At 49.0% G+C, this 14,770-nt stretch overlaps 1 protein-coding gene across 1 annotated transcript in view; it reads right to left on the bottom strand.

Annotated features, from left to right (window-relative positions):
- Positions 1 to 351: 351 nt before the first annotated feature.
- pah (phenylalanine hydroxylase) overlaps positions 352 to 14,770 on the bottom strand; it is a 62,486-nt gene continuing 48,067 nt past the window's right edge. Inside the window, exons 4-13 of the mRNA XM_061983535.2 lie at positions 9,535 to 9,623; positions 6,935 to 7,002; positions 2,242 to 2,438; positions 1,999 to 2,134; positions 1,863 to 1,932; positions 1,718 to 1,774; positions 1,554 to 1,649; positions 1,151 to 1,284; positions 970 to 1,085; positions 352 to 897 (exon numbers count right to left, since the gene is read on the bottom strand). Coding sequence (XP_061839519.1) covers positions 854 to 897; positions 970 to 1,085; positions 1,151 to 1,284; positions 1,554 to 1,649; positions 1,718 to 1,774; positions 1,863 to 1,932; positions 1,999 to 2,134; positions 2,242 to 2,438; positions 6,935 to 7,002; positions 9,535 to 9,623 — 1,007 coding nt within the window. The 3' untranslated portion in view covers positions 352 to 853. The remainder of the gene's footprint in view (positions 898 to 969; positions 1,086 to 1,150; positions 1,285 to 1,553; positions 1,650 to 1,717; positions 1,775 to 1,862; positions 1,933 to 1,998; positions 2,135 to 2,241; positions 2,439 to 6,934; positions 7,003 to 9,534; positions 9,624 to 14,770) is intronic.

The raw sequence follows: 14,770 nt of genomic DNA, 5'->3' as shown, positions 1-14,770 counted from the left end.
AAACTGGAGCCTCCGTGTTTGTTATTTTGTAGTTTCATACAGTATAGGCCACATTTATAAACCCTCGGTTACACTTTTTTAAATAGATTCAATCTTGCACGTGGAAAGTTGAAGTGAGGGCTTTAGTTGTGGACTTCATTTCTAAGTAAAGGTAAGACCATAATAACGTTTTTTTATTAAATGTGCTTTTTTGTGTGCTACAGTTTGTATGTGTAAAGTTAAAGTTAAGTTAAAGTAGCAATGATTGTCACACACACACTAGGTGTAATGAAATTTGTCCTCTGCATTTGACCCATCCCCTTGTTCACCCCCTGGGATGTGAGGGGAGCAGTGGGCAGCAGCAGCGGCGCCGCGCCCGGGAATCATTTTTGGTGATTTAACCCCCAATTCCAAGCCTTGATGCTGAGTGCCAAGCAGGGAAGAATGCTGGTATGAGCTTTTAAACATAACCCGTTAACTGCTGCCAATCAAATGGTGAATAAGATACTCTTTAGGGTTCGTATGTTTGTAAATGTGACTGTGATGAAGTCAGTGCCTCACCAGCCATCAACCTCACCGCACGTCACTGGATTATACAATAACAAAATTCATGCATGGATTACCGTTGTGGCTTGTGCAGCCCTTTGAGACACTTGTGATTTAGGGTTGTATAAATAAACTTTGATTGATTGATTGATATATAGTGAAATATATTCACTGTAGCAAGCGGCCCTTGGAGAGCAGCCGTAACCGCAATGTGGCCCTCAGTGAAAAGAAGTTTGACACCCCTGATATAGATGATTCACAAAGAGAATATTCTTCAGCTGACATGCAAGTATAACAAGCTTCAGGCCGCTCGGGAGCCATGGTGAAGTCACTCCAGTTTCCGCATGGCTTCGCACAATTTCCCCATTTCACCTGCAAGGAGAAGACATAACAAAGTTTCCAAGAGGCTGCCCTTGAACATGAAGGACAACAAAGGCAGCCTACTGTTGATGCTGTCGGCCAAGTTCCTGAGCTGCTGGGTGTTGTCCAGCACCTCCACGCTCTGAGTGTAAGGGTTGTAGCGCACCGAGAACGGCCGCGGAATGGTGCCGGCAAACTTCCTGTATAAGCCGAAACACTCAATGAGGATCATGGGATTTGGAGGGAGGCCGACTTCCAAGCCTACCTGACTTTCTCTTTGGCATCATCAAAGCTCTCGGCCACAAAGTAGATGGGCTGGAACTCTGTGATTGGGTACTTTTGGAGGCTGGTCTTCTCCGGGTCAAAGAGCAGCAGTTTGGGTTTGTCAGTCAGGCAGTACTGTAAGATGAGCAATGATAAATGCAACGCTCAATGAGCCTCGATTGTTCCTGTCACACACAGGAAGTGGAGTGTGATTCCGGGCGATTGCGTTCCCTTGGCGCAGTCGGCCGAGCAAACATCCTGCGCTGATGCAACGTATGACATCCATAGAAGCTTTTACTGCCCCACAGTGAACCACTTTGCCCACTCCCAGCAGGCCCAGTGACATATTAAACCCAAGTGGACCACTAACCCACTGCCTACCCTGGTGTCTTTACTGAACTAACCTGCAGCTCTCCAAACGAGGACAACAAGCCTGCTCCAAAAGCTCTGGTCTCAGAGCCCTGTTTGCACAGACCAAACTCCACAGTGAACCAGTAGACCTGCACGCATAAGATGGTCATCACCTAAAGCTGTGATACCAAATCCTCCGTTGGACGTAGAAGCCTACCGTGGCAAGTTTCTCAATGTACTCGTCAGGGGCGCCGAGGGAAGCCAGACCAATCTCCTGTTTGGGAAAAAACAAAAGGTTGAAGGTATCGGAAGGTATTGAAAGGTGTCTGATGGGTTCTAGTCCAACTTCTTTGGTTGCTTACTTGTGAGAACTGGGCAAAACCTGGATCTGCAAAAAGAGGGACATGTCCCAGGAGTTCATGACAGATATCCCTAAAACGGAAACAAACGTAATACTTTTTACCGTATTAAGAGCATCCACTCAGACTTGACACTCACGGCTCAGGGGTGTACGTAGGCTTGGAGCCGTGGCGGATGTACTGCGTGGAATGGAAGACACGGAAAGCGAGTCCGGCTAGGAAATCCCGGGAGGAAAGCAGGCCGGCCACTGGGCGAAGTCGGAAACCACTACAGGCTGTGGGGGATCAGAGGCACGGGACGAGGTTTGTCAAGAGCAACTACTGATTGTGGACGAGCAACTACTGATTATGGACGATGGGGTCTTCTTGAAAATCCACTCACACTGCAAGAAGCGGGATACGTCCTCCAGCTGCGGGATGTTGTCCTGCCTGTAGCCGCAGTACTTTTCTAGCAGGGGGAAGACTCGGTTGTGCTCCCGGCAGGCGTGAGTCGGGTACAAGGTCTTTAGCTCCTTGAACACGGTGCCCCAGGTGGCCCTCTCCTCCTCTGTGTACTCCACTTGTGGTATGGGGTGGCCGCTGGACAAGGACACACACACTTTTAAAAAATTTAATCGTGAACAAAATATTTTGTACATAAAGAATCGTGCAAAAATAATCAGCTTATCAATGGTTCTTTGATGGCTTATTCGGAGTATCCTTCATCTGGATTAGGGATGTCCCGATCCGATATTTGGATCGGATCGGCTGCCGATATTTGCCAAAAAATGCGTATCGGCAAGGCATGGGAAAATGCCGATCCAGATCCAGTTTAAAAAAAAACTCCGGTCCGTGTTTTCCAACGCACACGATTTAATTAATACATTCCACATTTCTGCTGCTCCCTAATTTCCGTTCCGCATTTTCCAGCACACCTTCAACACATCCACAGGTCTGTGGATTCTCACGCAGTTGCTTTTAGCTGCTGGCATTACACGACAGGCTCTTCTCACTCTTTCCTGTGTCTCCCTCTCACAGACAGCAAGCGCACCTTCTTACACACGTCACATACTGTCACGTCATACGTCACATACTGTCACGTCATACGTCACATACTGTCACGTCATACGTCACATACTGTCACGTCATACGTCACATACTGTCACGTCATACGTCACATACTGTCACGTCATACGTCACATACTGTCACGTCATACGTCACATACTGTCACGTCATACGTCACATACTGTCACGTCACACGTCACATACTGTCACGTCACACGTCACATACTGTCACGTCACACGTCACATACTGTCACGTCACACGTCACATACTGTCACGTCACACGTCACATACTGTCACGTCATACGTCACATACTGTCACGTCATACGTCACATACTGTCACGTCATACGTCACATACTGTCACGTCACACGTCACATACTGTCACGTCACACGTCACATACTGTCACGTCATACGTCACATACTGTCACGTCATACGTCACATACTGTCACGTCATACGTCACATACTGTCACGTCATACGTCACATACTGTCACGTCATACGTCACATACTGTCACGTCATACGTCACATACTGTCACGTCATACGTCACATACTGTCACGTCATACGTCACATACTGTCACGTCATACGTCACATACTGTCACGTCATACGTCACATACTGTCACGTCATACGTCACATACTGTCACGTCATACGTCACATACTGTCACGTCATACGTCACATACTGTCACGTCATACGTCACATACTGTCACGTCACACGTCACATACTGTCACGTCACACGTCACATACTGTCACGTCACACGTCACATACTGTCACGTCACACGTCACATACTGTCACGTCACACGTCACATACTGTCACGTCATACGTCACATACTGTCACGTCATACGTCACATACTGTCACGTCACACGTCACATACTGTCACGTCACACGTCACATACTGTCACGTCACACGTCACATACTGTCACGTCATACGTCACATACTGTCACGTCATACGTCACATACTGTCACGTCATACGTCACATACTGTCACGTCATACGTCACATACTGTCACGTCATACGTCACATACTGTCACGTCATACGTCACATACTGTCACGTCATACGTCACATACTGTCACGTCACACGTCACATACTGTCACGTCACACGTCACATACTGTCACGTCACACGTCACATACTGTCACGTCACACGTCACATACTGTCACGTCACACGTCACATACTGTCACGTCATACGTCACATACTGTCACGTCATACGTCACATACTGTCACGTCATACGTCACATACTGTCACGTCATACGTCACATACTGTCACGTCATACGTCACATACTGTCACGTCATACGTCACATACTGTCACGTCATACGTCACATACTGTCACGTCATACGTCACATACTGTCACGTCATACGTCACATACTGTCACGTCATACGTCACATACTGTCACGTCATACGTCACATACTGTCACGTCACACGTCACATACTGTCACGTCACACGTCACATACTGTCACGTCACACGTCACATACTGTCACGTCACACGTCACATACTGTCACGTCACACGTCACATACTGTCACGTCATACGTCACATACTGTCACGTCATACGTCACATACTGTCACGTCATACGTCACATACTGTCACGTCACACGTCACATACTGTCACGTCACACGTCACATACTGTCACGTCATACGTCACATACTGTCACGTCATACGTCACATACTGTCACGTCATACGTCACATACTGTCACGTCATACGTCACATACTGTCACGTCATACGTCACATACTGTCACGTCATACGTCACATACTGTCACGTCATACGTCACATACTGTCACGTCATACGTCACATACTGTCACGTCACACGTCACATACTGTCACGTCACACGTCACATACTGTCACGTCACACGTCACATACTGTCACGTCACACGTCACATACTGTCACGTCACACGTCACATACTGTCACGTCATACGTCACATACTGTCACGTCATACGTCACATACTGTCACGTCATACGTCACATACTGTCACGTCACACGTCACATACTGTCACGTCACACGTCACATACTGTCACGTCATACGTCACATACTGTCACGTCATACGTCACATACTGTCACGTCATACGTCACATACTGTCACGTCATACGTCACATACTGTCACGTCATACGTCACATACTGTCACGTCATACGTCACATACTGTCACGTCATACGTCACATACTGTCACGTCATACGTCACATACTGTCACGTCATACGTCACATACTGTCACGTCATACGTCACATACTGTCACGTCATACGTCACATACTGTCACGTCATACGTCACATACTGTCACGTCACATACTGTCACGTCATACGTCACATACGTATACGTCCTCCCCGAGCAGAGAGGTAGCAGCATGGCAAACGTTAGCTGTGATACTAGCGCAGCTGTGTGACCAACCTTCCCTCTAAGGTGCGCGCCTGTGCAATTGCGCACTGTTTAAGCGTCCTCTGCGCATAGCAAATCTATGCCACGCACAAAATCAAATAAAAAAATAAGCGCATAACAATTTTCGACACACGGACACGACAGAGACAACAGTTTTCGTCATCATTGTTCAAATATTGTGACGTCTGTTGAGACGCTTATCTCCATTCGGTGCCACACGTCCACACCATCAAAATGCCGAGGCAAACATTTCCACATCGTATGAAAAAAATTGTGATTTTTTTAGTTGTGATTTCCTTCTCTGCATGAAAGTTTAAAAGTAGCATATATTAATGCAGTATGAAGAAGAATGTTTTAATGTAGACATGCAAGCCTTGAAAGAAAATGTTGAAAATCAAGACTACATTTCCTGCAAATGGGTGCATTTCTAGCCTATATTTTAACTTTAGATTTATTCTCATATCAAACTCTTTTGGCTGTCTTTTTGACACTTACATCCACACCCTGGATTATAAATAATGTAAAGTTAAAGTTAAAGTACCAATGATTGTCACACACACACTAGGTGTGGCGAGATTATTCTCTGCATTTGACCCATCACCCTTGATCACCCCCTGGGAGGTGAGGGGAGCAGTGGGCAGCAGCGGTGGCCGCGCCCGGGAATCATTTTGGTGATTTAACCCCCAATTCCAACCCTTGATGCTGAGTGCCAAGCAGGGAGGTAATGGGTCCCATTTTTATAGTCTTTGGTATGACTCGGCCGGGGTTTGAACTCACAACCTACCGATCTCAGGGCGGACACTCTAACCACTAGGCCACTGAGTAGGTGTAATGTAAATAATTCAATGTGATTATCTTGTGTGATGACTGTATTATGATGATAGTATATATCTGTATCATGAATCAATTTAAGTGGACCCCGACTTAAACAAGTTGAAAAACTTATTGGGGTGTTACCATTTAGTGGTCAATTGTACGGAATATGTACTTCACTGTGCAACCTACTAATAAAAGTCTCAATCAATCAATCAAAACACATAGAATCATCATACTGCTGTGATTATATGCATCAAGTGTTCATTCAAGGCTAAGGCAAAATATCCAGATATATATTGTGTATCGCAATATGGCCTTAAAATATCGCAATATTAAAAAAAGGCCATATCGCCCAGCCCTAGTTCAATGATGCCATTTCTGTTTGTCATGTATCATTTTGTCTATTTTGTGTTTATCCTTGAATAAACAGGTCAGTTTCTTGTTACCAACCATTGTGTATTATTCAAACTCCCCTAATTCAGCTGGCTAGTTGTTATCAAGAGTACTAAAACCCTTTTCAACATGATTCTGACAACTATGTAGGCTAAATAACTTTAAACTTTAATACATGCTCGGATGGGGCAGTATCGGTATCGGTCAGTATCGGTATCGGATCGGAAGTGCAAAAACTTGGATCGGGACATCCCTAATCTGGATACAGAATCACGTCTGGTGGTCAAACATTAAGTGTGCGTTGTATTCTAACATCTTTGAACCTTTTTTTCCCCACATTCCAACCAGTTTTATGTGTCACGTATTGTCAAGTTAGAAAATGCAGATGATTAAGAGCAGTTACTGTCTGTAGTTGAAGGCGATGTCAGCAAACTCCTTTCTGCGGGCACGGTACACCGGGTCTGTGAAGCCCTGGACACACAAAAGGAGAAAGCCGTGTTAGATCTCGCAACGAATCCCTGTGGCCTTTGACAGCATTACGCACTCCGTCTCCAATGAGCGCATGCAAATACATATTCAAATGAAACCTTTGTAGAGCTTTACCATGAATACGTTTCACTTTAATGGCGGTGGCAAAAGGGAGCAATTATCTATAATTATAGGGGCCCAATTAAAGCAATGACATCAATTTGTGTTTCCATGAGAATAGGCGGCGAGAGTGCGGCCTGTCATCTCCGCGAGGCCTCCTCTTTCATAGTGGCCGTGGGCGGATGCGTGCGCACACACACACGCACACACACACACACACACACACACACACACACACATTCTTGTATTTGTTACCTTCTTGAGACCTCCGAACATGCCTACCTCTTTAGGACCACCCTTTCTAGATATATACATTTGTATTTACAACATTAATAATATATACAAATATAAAAACGCTTGTTGTGAAAAATTACTTGGGAATTTCACAAGAAAAAGGTCACAATTTCACAAGAAAAACTTTACGCAGCGCAAGTCAAAATTTTACAGGAAAAACTGAACATGTGTGCAATGTTGTGATAAAAGTTGGACTTTTGCTCAATAACAATCGCCGTTTTACAAGAAAAGCGTAACATTTTGGCAACTTTATGAAACGAGTTGTAATTTTACTCGACAGTCACAATATTCATAAGAAAACTTAAACATATCAATATTATAGTAATAATCGTAATTTTACTCGGCAAAATTACAAACCCCGTTTCCATATGAGTTGGGAAATTGTGTTAGATGTAAATATAAACGGAATACAATGATTTGCAAATCCTTTTCAAGCCATATTCAGTTGAATATGCTACAAAGACAACATATTTCATGTTCAAACTGATAAACTGTATTTTTTTTTTGCAAATAATAATTAACTTAGAATTTCATGGCTGCATCACGTGCCAAAGTAGTTGGGAAAGGGCATGTTCACCACTGTGTTACATCACCTTTTCTTTTAACAACATTCAATAAACGATTGGGAACCGAGGAAACTAATTGTTGAAGCTTTGAAAGTGGAATTCTTTCCCATTTTTGTTTTATGTAGAGCTTCAGTCGTTCAACAGTCCGGGGTCTCCGCTGTCGTATTTTACGCTTCATAATGCGCCACACATTTTTGATGGGAGACAGGTCTGGACTGCAGGCGGTCCGGGAAAGCACCCACACTCTTTTTTTTTTTTACGAAGCCACGCTGTTGTAACACCTGCTGAATGTGGCTTGGCATTGCTTTGCTGAAATAAGCAGGGGCGTCCATGAAAAAGACGGCGCTTAGATGGCAGCATATGTTGTTCCAAAACCTGTATGTACCTTTTCAGCATTAATGGTGCCTTCACAGATGTGTAAGTTACCCATGTCTTGGGCACTAATGCACCCCCATACCATCACACATGCTGCCTTTTACACTTTGCGTCGATAACAGTCTGGATGGTTTGCTTCCCCTTTGGTCCGGATGACACCATGTCGAATATTTCCAAAACAAATTTGAAATCTGGACTCGTCAGACCACAGAACGCCTTTCCACTTTGCATGAGTCCATCTTAGACGGTGGCGTTTCTGGATGTTGTTGATAAATGACTTTGGCTTTGCATAGTAGAGCTTTAACTTGCACTTACAGATGTAGCGACCAACTGTATTTAGTGACAGTGGTTTTCTGAAGTTTTCCTGAGCCCATGTGGTGATATCCTTTAGAGATTGATGTGGGTTTTTGATACAGTGCCGTCTGAGGGATGGAAGGTCACGGTCATTCAATGTTGGTTTCCGGCCATCCCGCTTACGTGGAGTGATTTCTCCACATTCTCTCAACCTTTTGATGATATTATGGAGCGTAGATGTTGAAATCCCTACATTTCTTGCAATTGCACTTTGAGAAACGTTGTTCTTAAACTGTTTGACTATTTGCTCACGCAGTTGTGGACAAAGTGGTTTACCTCGCCCCATCCTGAGCATTTTTTAGGAAGCTGTTTTTATACCCAATCATGGCACCCACCTGTTCCCATTTAGCCTGCACACCTGTGGGATGTTCCAAATAAGTGTTTGATGAGCATTCCTCAACTTTATCAGTATTTATTGCCACCTTTCCCAACTTCTTTGTCACGTGTTGCTGGCATCAAATTCTAAAGTTAATGATTATTTGCAAAAAAAAAAAAAAGTTTATGAGTTTGAACATCAAATATGTTGTCTTTGTAGCATATTCAACTGAATATGGCTTGAAAAGGATTTGCAAATCATTGTATTCCGTTTATATTTACATCTAACACAATTTCCCAACTCATATGGAAACGGGGTTTGTAGATGCAATATTATTGGGACCATGATTTATGTCATCACTTGTTCACACCTCCTCATATGGAAGATACTTTTCCTTCTTCATGTCTCAAGAAGGGTAGAAATACAAGAACACACACACACACACACACACACACACACACACACACACACACACACACACACACAGACGACAGATGAGTCAGAACTTACTGGGTGATCCGATTCCAGCTCCGAGCCGTAACTGAGGATCTGGTTGGCGAAGCGGTCCAAGTCCTGGATGTCGTTGGGAAACCAGGGCACTGGAGAGGATAATTTTAAGCTTAGGTAGATACTTTACAGTTGCATTTGAAATAGTTCAATCATTGTGTGAGTCAAACTGTCCAAATTGATATTGATGATAAAGACAAGTTTTAGCCTGTAGGATTTTCTGGTGTCCTGGCATGTTGACACTGCGCAGAACAGTCTGCTGGATTTATGTCCCTAAAAGACGGGGTGGGGGGTTCAGTCATGAATCTCCATTTGTGCCGTGTGGTCCAAAGCCTAAGGCAATGCCCAGACAATGGGGCTCTTCTACAAACAGGCCTGCTTCAGAGCAGGCCATAAATATCGTCTCGTCCACTTGACCCTGACCGGTGAGCTGCGGCAGGGTCCGTCCAGACCGCCATGACCTTGGCGTGTTCCCTGTGACCCGTGTTAGTCCGGCACCGGGACACATGATGCCATTGTTCCTGCCTGGCCTGTTAGTCCTGAGTAGCTAAACTAATGTCATTCTGGAAACAACTAATAAGGAGGGTCCATGTTTGGGTGACAAGCCACCCGTCTAGTCGGCGACGCCGGCTGTCCATTACCGAGTCCGACTGGGTGATGAAGCACCGCAACATTGCTGATAAATGGAAGCCCTTTTGGAAGCTCTGGACAAGCTAGCGCCTGTCTATCTTGTTTTGCCGTCCCTACGCTTGCCTGCAGAGGGAACATCGAGCCGCTGACGGAGTTTCATTTGGATCCTTGCAAATAAAACTCCTTGCCATGTGAGTTGCTGTGTTTAAAGGGGACATTTATCACAGTTAGCATGTGTTTGCTTTATCTGCCTTAATTCAATCTGCCAAAGTTACAATGGTGTCATGCAAAGGCGCCGATCCCGTGGGTGGCTTGGGACCTCGAAGCACCCACGGACAATGGGCCCCGAAGCACCCACGGACAATGGGCCCGAAGCACCCATGGACAATGGGCCCGAAGCACCCACGGACAATGGGCCCGAAGCACCCATGGACAATGGTCCCGAAGCACCCACGGACAATGGGCCCGAAGCACCCACGGACAATGGGCCCGAAGCACCTACGGACAATGGGCCCCAAAGCGCCCACGGACAATGGCCCCGAAGCGCCCACAGACAATGGGCCCGAAGCGCCCACGGGCAATGGGCCCAAAACGCCCACGTGCAATGGGCCCGAAGCGCCCACGGACAATGGGCCCGAAGCGCCCACGGACAATGGGCCCGAAGCGCCCACGGACAATGGGCCCGAAGCACCTACGGACAATGGGCCCCAAAGCGCCCACGGACAATGGCCCCGAAGCGCCCACAGACAATGGGCCCGAAGCGCCCACGGGCAATGGGCCCAAAACGCCCACGTGCAATGGGCCCGAAGCGCCCACGGACAATGGGCCCGAAGCGCCCACGGACAATGGGCCCGAAGCGCCCACGGACAATGGGCCCGAAGCGCCCACGGACAATGGGCCCGAAGCGCCCACGGACAATGGGCCCGAAGCGCCCACGGACAATGGGCCCGAAGCGCCCACGGACAATGGGCCCGAAGCGCCCACGGACATTGGGCCCGAAGCGCCCACGGACAATGGGCCCGAAGCGCCCACGGACAATGGGCCCCGAAGCGCCCACGGACAATGGGCCCGAAGCGCCCACCGACAATGGGCCCGAAGCGCCCACCGACAATGGGCCCGAAGCGCCCACCGACAATGGGCCCGAAGCGCCCACGGACAATGGGCCCGAAGCGCCCACGGACAATGGGCCCGAAGCGCCCACGGACAATGGGCCCGAAGCGCCCACGGACAATGGGCCCACGGACAATGGACCCGAAGCGCCCACGGACATTGGGCCCGAAGCGCCCACGGACAATGGGCCCGAAGCGCCCACGGACAATGGGCCCCGAAGCGCCCACGGACAATGGGCCCGAAGCGCCCACCGACAATGGGCCCGAAGCGCCCACGGACAATGGGCCCGAAGCGCCCACCGACAATGGGCCCGAAGCGCCCACGGACAATGGGCCCGAAGCGCCCACGGACAATGGGCCCGAAGCGCCCACGGACAATGGGCCCGAAGCGCCCACGGACAATGGGCCCACGGACAATGGACCCGAAGCGCCCACGGACATTGGGCCCGAAGCGCCCACGGACAATGGGCCCCGAAGCGCCCACGGACAATGGGCCCGAAGCGCCCACCGACAATGGGCCCGAAGCGCCCACCGACAATGGGCCCGAAGCGCCCACCGACAATGGGCCCGAAGCGCCCACGGACAATGGGCCCGAAGCGCCCACGGACAATGGGCCCGAAGCGCCCACGGACAATGGGCCCGAAGCGCCCACGGACAATGGGCCCACGGACAATGGACCCGAAGCGCCCACGGACATTGGGCCCGAAGCGCCCACGGACAATGGGCCCGAAGCGCCCACGGACAATGGGCCCCGAAGCGCCCACGGACAATGGGCCCGAAGCGCCCACCGACAATGGGCCCGAAGCGCCCACGGACAATGGGCCCGAAGCGCCCACCGACAATGGGCCCGAAGCGCCCACGGACAATGGGCCCGAAGCGCCCACGGACAATGGGCCCGAAGCGCCCACGGACAATGGGCCCGAAGCGCCCACGGACAATGGGCCCACGGACAATGGACCCGAAGCGCCCACGGACATTGGGCCCGAAGCACCCACGGACAATGGGCCCGAAGCACCCACGGACAATGGGCCCCGAAGCACCCACGGACAATGGGGCCGAAAGCCCCCACGGACAATGGGCCCGAAGCACCCACGGACAATGCCGAAGCACCCACGGACAATGGGCCCGAAGCACCCACGGACAATGCCGAAGCACCCACGGACAATGGGCCCGAAGCACCTACGGACAATGGGCCCCAAAGCGCCCACGGACAATGGCCCCGAAGCGCCCACAGACAATGGGCCCGAAGCGCCCACGGGCAATGGGCCCAAAACGCCCACGGGCAATGGGCCCGAAGCGCCCACGGACAATGGGCCCGAAGCGCCCACGGACAATGGGCCCGAAGCGCCCACGGACAATGGGCCCGAAGCGCCCACGGACAATGGGCCCGAAGCGCCCACGGACAATGGGCCCGAAGCGCCCACGGACAATGGGCCCGAAGCGCCCACAGACAATGGGCCCGAAGCGCCCACGGACATTGGGCCCGAAGCGCCCACGGACAATGGGCCCGAAGCGCCCACGGACAATGGGCCCCGAAGCGCCCACGGACAATGGGCCCGAAGCGCCCACCGACAATGGGCCCGAAGCGCCCACCGACAATGGGCCCGAAGCGCCCACGGACAATGGGCCCGAAGCGCCCACGGACAATGGGCCCGAAGCGCCCACGGACAATGGGCCCGAAGCGCCCACGGACAATGGGCCCACGGACAATGGACCCGAAGCGCCCACGGACATTGGGCCCGAAGCGCCCACGGACAATGGGCCCGAAGCGCCCACGGACAATGGGCCCCGAAGCGCCCACGGACAATGGGCCCGAAGCGCCCACCGACAATGGGCCCGAAGCGCCCACGGACAATGGGCCCGAAGCGCCCACCGACAATGGGCCCGAAGCGCCCACGGACAATGGGCCCGAAGCGCCCACGGACAATGGGCCCGAAGCGCCCACGGACAATGGGCCCGAAGCGCCCACGGACAATGGGCCCACGGACAATGGACCCGAAGCGCCCACGGACATTGGGCCCGAAGCACCCACGGACAATGGGCCCGAAGCACCCACGGACAATGGGCCCCGAAGCACCCACGGACAATGGGGCCGAAAGCCCCCACGGACAATGGGCCCGAAGCACCCACGGACAATGCCGAAGCACCCACGGACAATGGGCCCGAAGCACCCACGGACAATGCCGAAGCACCCACGTGGGATTGATGGCATCTTTCAATCGTCAATATAATTTTTGAAAAACCAATATTGTTGTTATTTTATTGGCCAAATTAGTTCGTTTGACATAATAAGAAAGTGGAAAATCATTTAGCCTATAATTAACAAAACCTGACCAAGATTTCATTGTGACCACCAATGAACTGATGACACATTCACCTAGACTTTAAACACACTGCACAACCAGCGAATGAAGCGCATACCCACTCACTGCTCCCCTCACCTCCCAGGGGGTGATCAAGGGTGATGGGTCAAATGCAGAGAATCATTTCGCCACACCTCGTGTGTGTGTGTGTGTGTGTGTGTGTGTGTGTGTGTGTGTGTGTGTGTGTGTGTGTGTGTGTGTGTGTGTGTGTGTGTGTGTGTGTGTGTGTGACAATCATTGCTACTTTAACTTTAACAGCCATACATGTCACACTAAGGGTGGCAGTATGAACAATGCCAACACTGTCATAAACATGTGCCATATAGTGAAACCACACTAAACAACGGCAAACACATTTTGGAAGAATATCGTATTTTTCGGAGTATAAGTCGCACCGGCTGAAAATGCATAATAAAGAAGGAAAAAAACATATATAAGTCGCACTGGAGTATAAGTCGCATTTTTGGGGGAAATGTATTTGATAAAAGCCAACACCAAGAATAGACATTTGAAAGGCAATTTAAAATAAATGAAGAATAGTGAACAACAGGCTGAATAAGTGTACGTTATATGAGGCATAAATAAGCAACTGGTATGTTAACGTAACATATTATGGTAAGAGTCATTCAAATAACTATAACATATAGAACATGCTATACAATCTGTCACTCCTAATCGCTAAATCCCATCAAATCTTATACGTCTAGTCTCTTACGTCAATGACATCAATGATATTATAATGTGTTCATCATTTCACACATAAGTCGCTCCTGAGTATAAGTCGCACCCCCGGCCAAACTATGAAAAAAAAACGCGACTTATAGTCCGAAAAATACGGTATTTGCACCGCACTGCAACATAAACACTACAGAACACATTCCCAGAATTCCCTGCAACACCAACTCTTCCGGGCCACTACAATATAAACAAACAATATAAACATTGGTGGATCTACACCAAACATCAACTGTAATGATACCACGTACAATAGCGTATCTAGTCCATGCTACTATGATTACATCGATGTATTTTATCATCACAAAATCTTCTTTCCTTTTTTTTAAATTCATATTATGTTTATAAACTTTAAAATAAGTCCCTGGACACATGAGGACTTTGAATATGACCAATGAATGA

Source organism: Nerophis lumbriciformis, linkage group LG25 (assembly GCF_033978685.3).
Source record: "Nerophis lumbriciformis linkage group LG25, RoL_Nlum_v2.1, whole genome shotgun sequence".
NCBI classification, from domain to species: Eukaryota; Metazoa; Chordata; class Actinopteri; order Syngnathiformes; family Syngnathidae; genus Nerophis; species Nerophis lumbriciformis.
Note: the sequence above shows the minus strand (reverse complement) of the source record. Positions and strands in the feature narration are given on the sequence as shown.